Genomic DNA, 12,815 nt, shown 5'->3' with positions numbered 1-12,815 from the left:
GGTAACTAAAAAGCTCAAAGGCAAAATCTCCACATAGCCTCTGACTTCTGAACAAAACGTATGGTTTATCATAAATCTTTTTCTTTTTTTTTATTGCCAATCTTGGGACTGGAACTCCACTTAAGGCCTGGAGCTTTTTTGCTCAAAACTAGCATTCTACCACTTGAACCATAACTCCCTTTCTGTCTTTTTTAGTGGTTAATTAGAGATAAAAAAGACTGTTAGAGACTTTCGTGTGTGGGCCGGCTTTGAACTGTGATCTAGGATTATAGCCGTGGCCCACCAGTGACCGGTTTATAAATCATTTTATTACCCAGACTTGTGTTTCCTTTTCTTTGCCTGGACTTCAAATTTCTATCCTGACCTAATCATTGAATTACTCTTATCCTGAATAATTTTCTCTAAATGATTTCAAGTCATTTTTTGCACTTTCTTCCAATCTTTTTCACTTGCCTCTGACAAATAAGTTGCCTGAACTTGCCACTTGAAACATGTTCTTTAAAAATATTTATATGCTGTAGAAAAATAAATTGAGGTAGTCAACATGCACTTTACATCACATACTTAAAAATCAGCAATTTTCAACAATAAATTAATGGCAGTTATGGTGCTACTGAGTATTTCTTAGGGTTACTCCTCATTGAATTTTGCTTCCTTTCAGAAACACATCCTTACTGTCTTCTCCCACAAGGCCCTATTACCCACAATTATATTCTTGTCAGTCATGGGGCTTGAACTCAGGACCTAAGCACTGTTCCTGAGCTTTTTCTCTCAAGGCTAGCACTCTACCACTTTGAGCCACTGCATCACTTCCTATTTTCTGGTGGTTCCCTGGAGATAAGAGTCTCAAGGACTTTGCTACCTGAGCTGGCTTTGAACTACAATCCACAGATCTCAGCCTCCTGAGTAGCTGGATTTCAGGTGTAAGCTACCAGACCCAGCTCACCATTATATTCTTAATGTCTATGGTTTAACTTTTTTTTGTGTGTGCCAATACTGGGGCTTGAACTCAGGGCCTGGAGATTGTCTTATACCTTAGCTTTTCTACTCATGCTAGCTTACATCTCTCAGGATGATTCCCCAAAGTGATCTATTTTTCTACAAATACCATACTTTCATTCTTTCTGATGGCTGCATAAAACTCTACTGCGTATGTCTATGTGTGAGTATATACAAATAATATATGTACATGCATCACTTTTTTTTTAATTCATTCATCCACTATAGGGTATCCAAGCTGATTACACATAGAAGAGCTGTACTGTCTAAACAAGGGCCATGAGAAGTGATGACCCCTTCTTGCCTCCTTCTGCTCTGGGTTGTAGCAATCAGCAAGTGAAGCTGGTTTAACAGAACCAAACACCTCCACATCCAGATTGTTTTCCTGGTCAACTGGAGATAAGAGTTCCACAAACTTTCCTGGCTGGGCTGGCTTTGAATCAAGAGCCTCAGATTTCAGCCTCCTGAGTAGTTAGGGTTACAGGTGTGAATCACCAGTGACCAGCAAAAATCAAAAGACTTTCTCTGTCCTTTTAGCATTATTTTGAATTCAATTTCCTTGTGACTGGCACAAAAAAAAAATCCAAATTTTGGTCTGGGCTAAGCCTAGTCTAAGCAAAGTCAATGCCTTCTCAAACAACTTCCCAGCTAAAAGGAAAATGCACAAGCACCCATGTAGGTGTCGAGTTTCTGGAGTGGCTTCAAGCAGCAGGGACAGGGTTGCAGGCCACTTGGCCTTTTGGAGGGTTGGGGAGGGCAGCGTCTTCTTTGTTCACAAGGTGACCTGGCCTGTTAAGGCTCTGCTTGTGTTTCTGCCCTTGGTCAGCCTGTCTCTCTTTCTGGAGCCCTAAAACACGTGCAGTGTCACTTTCCACAAAGCCTGGCAAAGTCAACCACGGCACTGCTTTAGGAAATCAATACGACTTTACACATTTCCTTTTTTCTTAAAACAGGGGTTTTAGAAATTGCCTTCTTTTGGTACCATCCTAAATCCTCAAAAAACCTTGACAGGAGCACCATCAAACTTGAGAATGTTTTTCCAGTTCATAAAAATGGGATTCTATACGAACACAAATACTTATAAAACCTAACATCAAGTTCTATCAATTCAGGAGTTCGAGGATTGCCAAAATTAATGGCACCCTTGTTCCTCCTGATTTCGTAAGCATTCCCTTGGGACCTATGTTTCCAGCTAAAGCAAAAGAGAAGTCATCAATAATGTAATGAGTCAGCTCCCAGCCCTTTTGCCCTGGCAGTAAGGCTCTGGTTTATAATCAGAGTTGTTTCCTTTATAGTTTAATGGGTCAGATCTGTTTAACTTACTTTATAAAGCCTCAAGCCTACTTACTGACAGATGGAAGGAGGATAAATACTTGATGATGGGAGCTGTATATGCACAGAATAGACCTTAGTGCCCACAGGAAAATAAGTTACTTTAAGCCATTCTGTCCCTAGTGATAAAAATGTAAAATATAGGAAAGGTATGCCTTTTCACCTCAGATCATTGTTTTAAGAAAACAATCAAATAAAAAAGAGAAGGGGGGCTGGGCTTTGGGGGTCAATGTCTGAAGTCCTCACTACTTAGAAAGCAAAAATCTGAAGGATTCAGCCTAGGCAGAAAAGTCAGAGAAAATACTTTCAATTAATTAGAAAAAAGCATAGGAAAAGTACAAGGTCTCTGAATTCAAATAGAGAGATAGAGGCTGTTAATATACTATTTAACTTGTGCTAAAAATTTATGTAAAATGTATATATTACTTAATCTTAACTATAGTGCATTTTCCTGTTTAATGCATGATTACTAATTAACCTGAATGTTTTCTTATTGACATGTGAAGTGTCAGTGGCTCATGTCTGTAATCCTGTACTCAGGAGGCCGAGATCTGGGATCTAAGAGTCTATGACTCTTAATCCCCATTTAACTGACAGAAAGTCACTAGTGGAGGTCTAGGATTCAAGTAGTGGAATGCCAGCCTTGAATAAATAAATGAAGGCGCAGTTCCTAGGTCCTGGGTTCAAACCCCAATACTGTACAAAAAGAAGTAAAAAAAAAAAATCAGCCAGTCAATTATGACTCACCATTTGGATGAGGTACTCTGATTCTAGTTCTATTAAAATGTGAAGAAAAAAAAACAGACAAAAGACACAGGTACTGAATAAGGAAATCTGTACAGGTCACAGGCCAGTTAGTAGCTGTCCTGCTGCTGGGCTTTGTACCCTGCTAAGTTCTGCTAAGTGGGAGATGAGTAGCAGTTATGGAGTTGCTTCTAGACCTAAGCTGTGATGAAGTACCCCCTTTCTCCTAACATCTCTACCCCTAATGCCAGGACCCAGAGAATCGCTATGGCAGAGCCTGTGTCAACCTGTATTCACATCCTGAAGAAAACAAAGCCCCAACTATACAGCAGTGCCATCTCTGACTTTTTTTTTTTTTTCTGAAGGCTGGCACTCTACCTCTTGAATCACAGCTCCACTTCTGGCTTTTTGGTGGTTAACTGGAGATAAAAGATTCATGGACTGGGCGGGGAGTTTGGCCTAGTGGTAGAGTGCTTGCCTACCACACATGAAGACCTGGGTTTGATTCCTGGTACCATATACATAGAAAAAGCCAAAAGTGGTGCTGTGGCTCAAGTGGTAGAGTTCTAGCCTTGAGAAAGCCCAAGGACTGTGCTCAGGCCCAGAGTTCAAGGCCTAGAACTGGCAAAAAAAAAAAAAAAAAGTCATGACTTTCCTGCCAGGGCTGGATTCATATGTGATCTTAAGTCTCAAGTCTGAGTAACTAGGATTATAGGCATGAGACACTCGAGTGCAGTCACCTTTGATTTTTCACAGTAGCGACAAAGTACACTTTACTGTTAAGTCATTGTCATCTGGGGACTTATTTGATAGAATTATACGCCCAAATAGTACTGTGGCAAAAAGAGAAGTTAAATAGCAAATCCCAAAGCTTGGAGCTCATTCAATGGCACCACAAAAATAGTCAACTGCAATCTTAATCCCTTCCAAATTTACACATGCAGATAAAATAATACTGATTGCTTTTCATTTTACAAAAATGAGTCATCACTTGGCTTGAAAGAATAGTGAGAAATCAACAGTTTAAGGGGCGGCATTGATCAAGATGTACTGTACTGACAAACTCACATGATACACTGAAACATCTTTCTATGACTACTTAAAGATTAACAGCAACAACAACAATGAGACTGGTATGAATTTCAGGAAGTACAGAGAGGGACAACTCTATGTACCACTGCACATATTCCAGAAAAATAATGATTTCCAGAGTAGGTAAAACTAATGCTGACATGTAACACACAGCCTCTTTTTTTGTCCTATTTGGATTAAAGCAGTCTGGGTATAAGAGTTCCAGATAGTTGGTAGACCTCTGACCTGTTGTTTTACTATCTTAAAGATGGCTCTGTTCCCACTAAGAATTTTAACAAAGGAAAGAGTTAGAAGCACTGTGAGTGGAAATGGATGAACAGAAAGAAAGTAGCAGAGAATGTGAGAGGTCGAGAGAACAGGTTCTCAATTCACAAGATATTGGAGAGCACAGGCTCATTCCTGCAATCCTAGCTACTCAGGAGGCGAAGATCTGAGGATCACAGTTTGAAGCCAGTCTGTGAGAGTCTTACTCCCAATTAACCACCAAAAAAACTCAGAAGTGGAGCTATGGCTCAAGTGGTTAACAGCCAATACAAACAATCACCAGAAGTTGGAAGCAGGGCTCAATTTTGTATCCATATACTTGGATAATTAGTAACCTACTCTACAAGTCTGCTATCATTCATCAAGGATGTGGTAACAGAACTATGATGAGAAATAAATGAGCAAATACATGCTAGTGTACCTGTAACACCTGAGAACATAGGGCATGCTAGAAATCATTTTATCAGTTTTCATTAGCTTCCTTCCCTGCCTCGTTGCACATAGCTAGGTACACTCTGATGTGATTCTCTCATTAAGACCCTGTTTCAGCCATGAAAGTGAGGAAGCCTAGAAGTTACAATGGCAAAGTTTCTTTTCTGAAATTGCAGTTAACATGCCTTGAAGGAACAGGAATAGAAAAAATATGTAATCAACATGCTTTGGTATGTGATATTTTAACATGACCTTCATGTTCCTGCTTACAGGATAACAGATGTTTATTTTCTCATTTTATAGTATTAGAAGAAAAAATAAGACAAAAAAAGCTCTTACCTTTTGTTTTTCATTTGTACCCTTTTTATTTTTCTCCCTTCTCCCTTCTTCTTCATACACTAAGACAAAGTCAATTCTTCGCTGTCCATCATTAAAAAAGAGAGAATCTGCTTTTCCATTAAATTCTTCCTACAGGGAGTAAAAAAACAAATTGTGAGATACACCTTGGGAAACTTGACAATTTACAAGTTTGGTTATCTCCCCACCCCCACTGCCACTCTTTTTGGGAAACCAGTTCTGGCAGCTTGAACTCAGGGCCTGTGCACCATCCCTTAGCTTTGTCCACTCAACACTGATATTCTACCACTAGAGCCACAACTGTTTTTCCAGCTTTTGGATGGAGATCACAGTCTCATCAGCTTTCCTGCCGGGGCTGGCTTCAAACCTCAACTTTCAGATCTCAGCCTCCTAAGTAGCATGAACTGGCAGCACAGAGCTTTAGAAGTATTTTCTAGTTTCAAAAACACCAAGGGTGTGCTCACTGAGACATCCGTATCGATTCCTAAGGAGAAGCTTGCCAAAGCGGCTGTGGCCGCCATGGTCTTTTCAAGCACAGTATGTTCCTGGTGAATTGAGCAGTTCGGTCTTCTCATATGGTGTTTAGGGATGTCATGGAGCTGTGCACAGAACACACGCATTCATCATTCTAGAGGTTTTTTTTTTTTTTTTCTGCCACCAACAGCAAAATGGATGTCACATTTGGAAATGAGCAAAGGGACATGGAGTTTATTTAGCAAGAAGGTAGAAACTGGATGTACTTGAAGAGAACGTCATCCTTCCTATGCATTATTTTTTTTTTAAGTTTTAAATCATTTCTCAATTATTTCCCTCTAGACCTTACTACTTTAAAAAAGGAACCTTTTTTTTTTGTCAGTCTTGGGCTTGAACTCATGGCCTGAGCACTGTCCTTGGACTTTCTCAAGGCTAGAGCTCTACCACTTGAGCCATAGCACCACTTCTGGCTTTTTTCTATGTATGTGGTACCGAGAAATTGAACCCGGGACTTTGTGCATCCTAGGCAAGCACTCTACCACTAGGCCAAACTCCCGGCACAGGAACCAATTTTTTTTAAGGAACCACTTTATAACCATAAACAAATGCCAAAAAGAAAACAAGTTCCCGTGCCTCCCAAAGCCATACTGCTGCTCACTGGTGCTTGTTTTCAAATCTGCAATGTCCCCTCATCCACAGCAAACAAATTGAAGACGTGTTTTTCAAAGTAGCAGCAGCCACTGGACACTGGTAGCTCATACCTGTATTCCTAGCTACTCAGGAGTCTGAAATCTGAAGGCAATAGTTCCAAGCCAGCAAGGGCAGGAAAGGTCTGTGAGTCTCTTACCTCCAATTAACCACCAAAATGTCAGGAATGGAACTGTGGTTCAAGTGGTAGAGCACCAACCTTGTTTTTTTTTTTCTCTTTGGAAGATTTCTTTTTTATTTTATTTTTACTTTAATTTTTTATTTTATTTTTTTTTGCATTTTTTATTGTAATTAGTAAAAGGGTTACATGATATTTGCCAGATAGAAGGTGCATTAATTCACGTACACCAACCTTGATTTTTAAAAAGCTAAGGGAAGCCAGGCACGGTGGCTCACGCCTGTAATCCTAGCTACTCAGGGGGCTGAGATCTGAGGATCTCGATTCAAAGCCAGCCCAGGCACTAAAGAGCCAGAGACTCTTATCTCAATTAATCACAGGAAGTGTGACTGTGGCTTAAGGGTAGGGTTGTAGCCTTGAACTGAAGAGCTCAGGGACAGCTCCCAGTCCCAGAGTTCAAGCCCCATCTCACACACACACACACACACACACACACACACACACACAAAATAAAATAAAGTTAAGGGGCTGGGAGCGTTGGCCTAGTGGTAGAGTGCTCACCCAGCACACACAAAGCCCTGGATTCGATTCCTTGGTGCCACAGTCACAGAAAAAAAGCCGGAACTAGTGCTATGGCTCAAGCGGTAGAGTACTAGTCTTCAGAAAGCCCAATGACAGTGCCAGGCCCTGAGTTCAAGCCCCAGAACTGGCAGAGAAAGAAAAAAAAAAAAGCTAAGAGACCATACTCAGACCCTGAATTCAAGCCCCAGTACTGGCAGCGTGCACATGCACGCATTTGTGTATGTGCACACACAAATTTCTTTTCTCGCTAAAAATGGATTGGGAAAATGGAATTGAAAGCCTTTTGTCCAACCAGAGATAGTAAAATAAAATTTTTAAAATTAAAAATAACAATGAAGGAATGCAGTTTAATTCTTTGATGAAACAGTTTATGCATTCTTTTCACTAAATATGATTAATTCTCATCAGTATTCAGTGTCAATTAGCCCAAAAATCACCCAATTTCACCACCCCTCTACTACTTCCTGCTTTTCCTCACACTTTAGCTGAGATGGATTTCTTGTGAAACTCATCACACTGATACTTAATATTTCTTTCCTGTCTTCCATCACGGGGTGTGGGGAGGCTTGTCACCCACTGAGCAGATACATGCCACCTGCCGGGGGACCCTTGCCTCACCCCAGTCCCAGGCACCCGAACAGTGCCTCTCTCTGCCTTTAGATGTATCCTGGCCACAGCACCAAGAACCTGGAGATACACATCAAGGCTAAAGCTGAGGCCAGTATGCAATTCTTTCATTTTCTATTTCAGTTACTGAAATACATTTCTGAGTAATTACTATGCTGGGTACCAGTGGCTTACAACTGTAATCCTTACTATTCAGGAGGCTGAGATCTGAGGATCAAGGTTCAAAGCCAGATCAGGCAGAAAAGCCCATGAGACTCTGATCTCCAATGAACCAGCATAAAGTCAAAAGTGGAGCTGTGGCAGAGCACTGGCCTTGAGCAAAAAAGTTCTTAATGCCTTAGAGCCATGCTAAGTCCTATCTTTCCTTTCAGCCACAGAGTTCTTTTGATACTTTTTCCTTTTTGATACCCTTACTGGGGCTTCAGCTCGGGTACTATCCTTTAGCTTTCTTTGCTCGAGGCTGGCACTCTAGTTCTGAAGCCACAGCTCCACTTCTGGCTTTTGACTAATTAACTGGAGACAACAGTCTCAAGAATGTCTCTGTCTGGGCTAGCTTTGAGCTTCAATCTTCAGGTCGTGACCTTTTGAGTAGCTAGTATTACAGTTACTGAAGCCAAACTTCAATTTTCTTCTTTTTTCTTTTTTTTTTGCCAGTCCTAGGGCTTAAACTCAGGATCTAGGTCCTGTCCTTGAGCCACTTTGTGCTCAAGGCTAGCACACTACCACTTGAGCCACAGCGACACACTTCTGGCTTTTTTCGGCCTAGTTTATTGGTGATAAGCGTCTCCCGGACTATCCTGCCCTAGCTGGCTTTGAACCGTGATCCTCAATCTCAGCCTCCGGAGTAGCCAGGATTAGAGGTTACCAGTGCTGGGCCTCTTCCTTTGAACTATACTATCAGGCACTATTGGCTCACGCCTGTAAGCGTGTAACCTACTCAGGAGGTTGACATTTGAGGATCATGGTTCAAAGCCAGCTGGAGCAGGAAAGTCCATTTAAGCATTCAGAAACCTGCTAGTGGAGCTGTCCTTGAGGGTGAGAGCTCAGAGACAGGGCCCAAGCACATGTGTCCATGTGTGTACATGCACATACACACATACATACATACACACACACATAACCCCTCTAGACTAGAAATCCAAGTCATTAATGCCAAGCAGAGTACCAGGAGAAAAACCAAGGTACAGACAGAACCAAACTGAAAATACCTGATCTGCTATTTTTCCAGTAAACTCCAAATTGACTTAGATTTTTAAAAAATGTAAGGGAAACAAGTTTAAAAGCAAAATGCTGTATGTAAATATTTAGATCTCATAAAATATAGAGTTGAAATTTTATTTGCATGCCATGCAGTTAGCGATGACATACATTCCTGTTTTGCCTCATTGTGACACAGTTACAGTAGACATAAAGTATAAATAAGGGGATCTCTTTTATGCGATCCCGCAGAAATACTGCAGAAATAGCAGGGATGGTTGCATTTTATTCTTTCTACTTTGATCAAATGGCCATGAAAAATGCCAAGAATGTAAGCCCCTAAAAGTGCCAAGAACTGCAGGTGTGGTGGAAAGACTGAGGATGGAAAGATGAGCACGCAGCAGGTTTTGGCAATCACCCAGGCACACAACTCCATGGTGCACATTCAGGGATCCATGGTCATCAGCAGTACAGCAGAGCCTGGTCCAGGAGGATGTGTGTCCTGAAATAAGGGCTTCCAGTGTGCTTCAGTCAAGTGCATCAGGCTGTTCCAGAAACATCCCATGAGCTCATCAAGGCATAGTCAGGAGGTACCCAGAGGCACAGCTCTGCACACAGCGCCCTCTCCTCCCTGGCTCTGGTAGCGCCACTAAGCACTTCTGAAATCAAGTCTTGAGTTCTCTGATAACTCTTATACAGAGGAGCTCAGGTTTATTTTCTCTGTCCCATCTCTCCCCGCTCCCCCATCTCTTCTCTTTCCTCTATCCCTCTCTTTCTCTTTTTCTCCTCTCTTTCTCTCCCTCTTCTCTCTTGTATTTTGGAGCCAGTACCAGGGCTTGAACTCAGGGTCTCCCACTCTCACTGGCCTTTTTGCTCAAGGCTACAGAGCTGTACTATTTGAGCCACACCTCCACTTCCAGCTTTGGGAGTTTAATCAGAGGTAAAAGTCTCACAGACTTTCTTTCCTTCCCAGACTAACTTTGAACCTTGATCCTCACATCTCAGACTCCTGAGCAGCTAGGATTACAGAAATCAGTCATTTGAGGCCTGATTAAACTTACTTTTTCTTACGACACTAGGACCTTTTTTATTTTCTTCCTGTAAAACTTAATATTTAGCCAGGTGCTAGGTGGTTCATGCCTATAATTCTACCTGCTCAGGAGGCTGAGATCCAAGGATCACAGTTTGAAGCCAATTTAAGCAAGAAAGTCTGAGAGACTCTTAAAAGAATCCCATATGACTTCTACCTTCCCGAGATGAGCTAATATTTTGGAGTTGAGCCTTTCACAGCCTTACAGGCACATAAATTAACCAAAACGGTGCCATACCATATGAACTGTTTTATAAACATCCATCACAGACATTTTCGAGCTTTACATAATCTTCATCATCATGTTTAATAGCTGCAATATAATTTAGCTAAACAGTTCCCTCCACTGAGAAACTCAGAAGCGGCTTCCAATTTTCCGCTTTCATCAACACGGCTGAGATGATTGTCCTTGTACATATGTATGTGTGCACATGTCGACGTGCTATTTCATTAGGCCAGACTCCGGAAGCAGATTTTTAAGTGCCTTGGCTTTTTAAAAGCTTCTGATATATAGGTTGCTAAATAACGATCACAGGAAATGCCAAATCAACATATTCACCAGCAGGGTAAGGCTGCCTGGAACACCTTTACCAGATTTGCTTGCCCATCTTTCCAGAATCACAGTCAGAATTCATATTGTGTTGGCTGGCTTTTTTGGGGTGGAGGGGTGGAGGGTGGGTGCAGCATTGGGATTTGTACTTAAGAGCCTTTTCCTTCCTGGCACTCTACCTCTTTAGCTGTGCCTCCAATCCCCCCCATTTTTTGCTTCTCTTATTCAAGTAAGGCTCATATATATATATATATATATATATATATATATGCATTTTTGTTACCCAGTCTGTCCCAGAACTCCTAGTTGGATTCACAGGTGTATTGATTGAGATGCAGTCTCAGGAATTGTTTCTTTGCCCTGGCTTGTCTCACAATGATCCACCTCACCTTGTCCTCTCCAGTGGCAGGGATTGCAGGTGTGAGGAGACCTCACTTGGTCCGTTTGTGCTTTTTAACTGGGGCGTGCAAGCATCAGTGCCCAATGGAATCACTGCTTTGCTAAACAGTTCCAACAGAGCTCTGACCTAACCAAACTATGTGATGATTTACTCGCTTTGCTGTAAATTGTCTTGGGCTTTTCTGATATATCACACAGACTTCCCTGGGATGGGTGGGTGGGCAGATGGCAAAATAGAACAGATACCCAAGATTCCATGTGGTTCAGTTTAGGACCCTTGCAGCTAATGGCAGCTCTGTAAGTTAAGGGCATCAATGCCCTTTTAATGCTGAAATGGGCTGAGCCGTCTCCACTGTCAGTGGTGGTACTCACATCAATGGGAACAATGTGTTGCTGACTAAGACACCATTAGAAGGGACATCAGAGGAGTGGGAGCAGGACAGAGAGAATTCATTTTTAGAAGTCCCTAAAGGAAATAGGGGAGGGGTTTCCGGAGCCTGTCAGCGGACTCTGAGTTCAGCAGCACTGACATATTTTCTAAGCCGAGCTCATTAACCCACTGACTTGCCTTTTACAGATTACACGCTACCTGTATGCCTACCACATACCAATTATGTATCTTGACTCACATGTTTCCCTTGACTTAGAACCTACTACTTATTTGGTTTAATTTTTTCCAAGTTAAATCTAACAATCATTCTTAAAAAAATGCAAAAAAAAACCCAAAATGCAATGCTATTTTACACTGGTAAATGACAACAGCTAGCTTCCAAATAGCTGAATTAGTTATTTTTAGTAATTTCTCATAGGGGACAGATGTGGTTGCTCATAAATATCCAACCGTATTACGAAAATGTCCTCCCGCTGCAGCTATTCACACAAGGAACAGTTATATATCAGTGGCTCCTCATCTGCTAGATGGGATTTGTCTGTTTCTCTATGTTAAAATAAACCCTGGAATTCTATTATTAAAACATCACGTTTCAAACAAAGATACACACAGGATGAGGGTGAAGGAAAGCACAATGACTCCAGGAAATTATTAAGTATTTCCCTTTCAACCATGCAAGAAAGTGATTTCCATATTATCTCAAAGTTTAAAGTTTCTGAACTAGAACACAGGAAATATGAAGACAGAACTTTGAAATGATCTTGAAAAGAAATTAAAACCAGGAGGTTTGGAGATATATCTCAGTTGGTATCAAAATGTCAAATCAGGAATTTGAATCCTAGTCTCAGACCAAAAACAACACAAAACCAAACCCCAAAAACAAATATAAAAAGCAAAAACCAGCTAGAGCTGTGGGTATAGAGCTCAGAGATACAGCATGAATATTCATGTATAGTGTGAATGCAGTACTGAGATCCATAAAAAAGTACACACACACACACACACACACACACACAGATAAAAGGCTTCCGGTCATCAGAAGATGCTCAGTTCAGAGCCTTCTTGTCAGGACCATTCTGTGAGCTGAGCTTTTCCATAAACCCACAGTGAAGTTGTAATTAGGGTTTTCATTAGCACGACTTCCTTTCTTTATATTGCTTGTCTGTGTTCCCCCTGTCTTTCTTGCTTTGAACATCTTAGTGCAGACCTCCTTTAAGGCAAGCTGCAGAGATGAAAGGAATGGTAAAGAGAAACCAGACAATGAAAAGGAAAGGTGAAAATGCCCATCTAGTTAGTATGGCTGTGCTTCTACTTTCCTTTTGCAAAAGAAACTGCCATCTGTTTGCAAGACCATAAGAATAGTGATTCTGGTAAAAGATGATGTAGGATAAATTAAGCTCAAAGATAATCTCAGAAGCCAGGTACCAGAGGCTCACACTATCATCCTAGCTACTATTCA

The 12,815-nt window shown here is 41.3% G+C and overlaps 1 protein-coding gene across 2 annotated transcripts in view; it reads right to left on the bottom strand.

Moving 5' to 3' along the window:
• Positions 1-12,815, bottom strand: part of Ano6 (anoctamin 6) — a 148,643-nt gene that overhangs the window by 63,636 nt on the left and 72,192 nt on the right. For both annotated transcript variants that reach the window (XM_090324514.1, XM_090324520.1), the window contains one exon: positions 5,203-5,331. In XM_090324514.1, the coding sequence (XP_090180640.1) occupies positions 5,203-5,331 (129 nt within the window). The remainder of the gene's footprint in view (positions 1-5,202; positions 5,332-12,815) is intronic.

The sequence above is a fragment of the Megascapheus bottae genome, chromosome 2, assembly GCF_031878675.1.
Source record: "Megascapheus bottae isolate mThoBot1 chromosome 2, mThoBot2.hap1, whole genome shotgun sequence".
In the NCBI taxonomy this organism is placed as follows: Eukaryota; Metazoa; Chordata; class Mammalia; order Rodentia; family Geomyidae; genus Megascapheus; species Megascapheus bottae.
The sequence above is the reverse complement of the archived record's forward strand: the minus strand, read 5'-3'. Positions and strand labels throughout refer to the sequence as shown.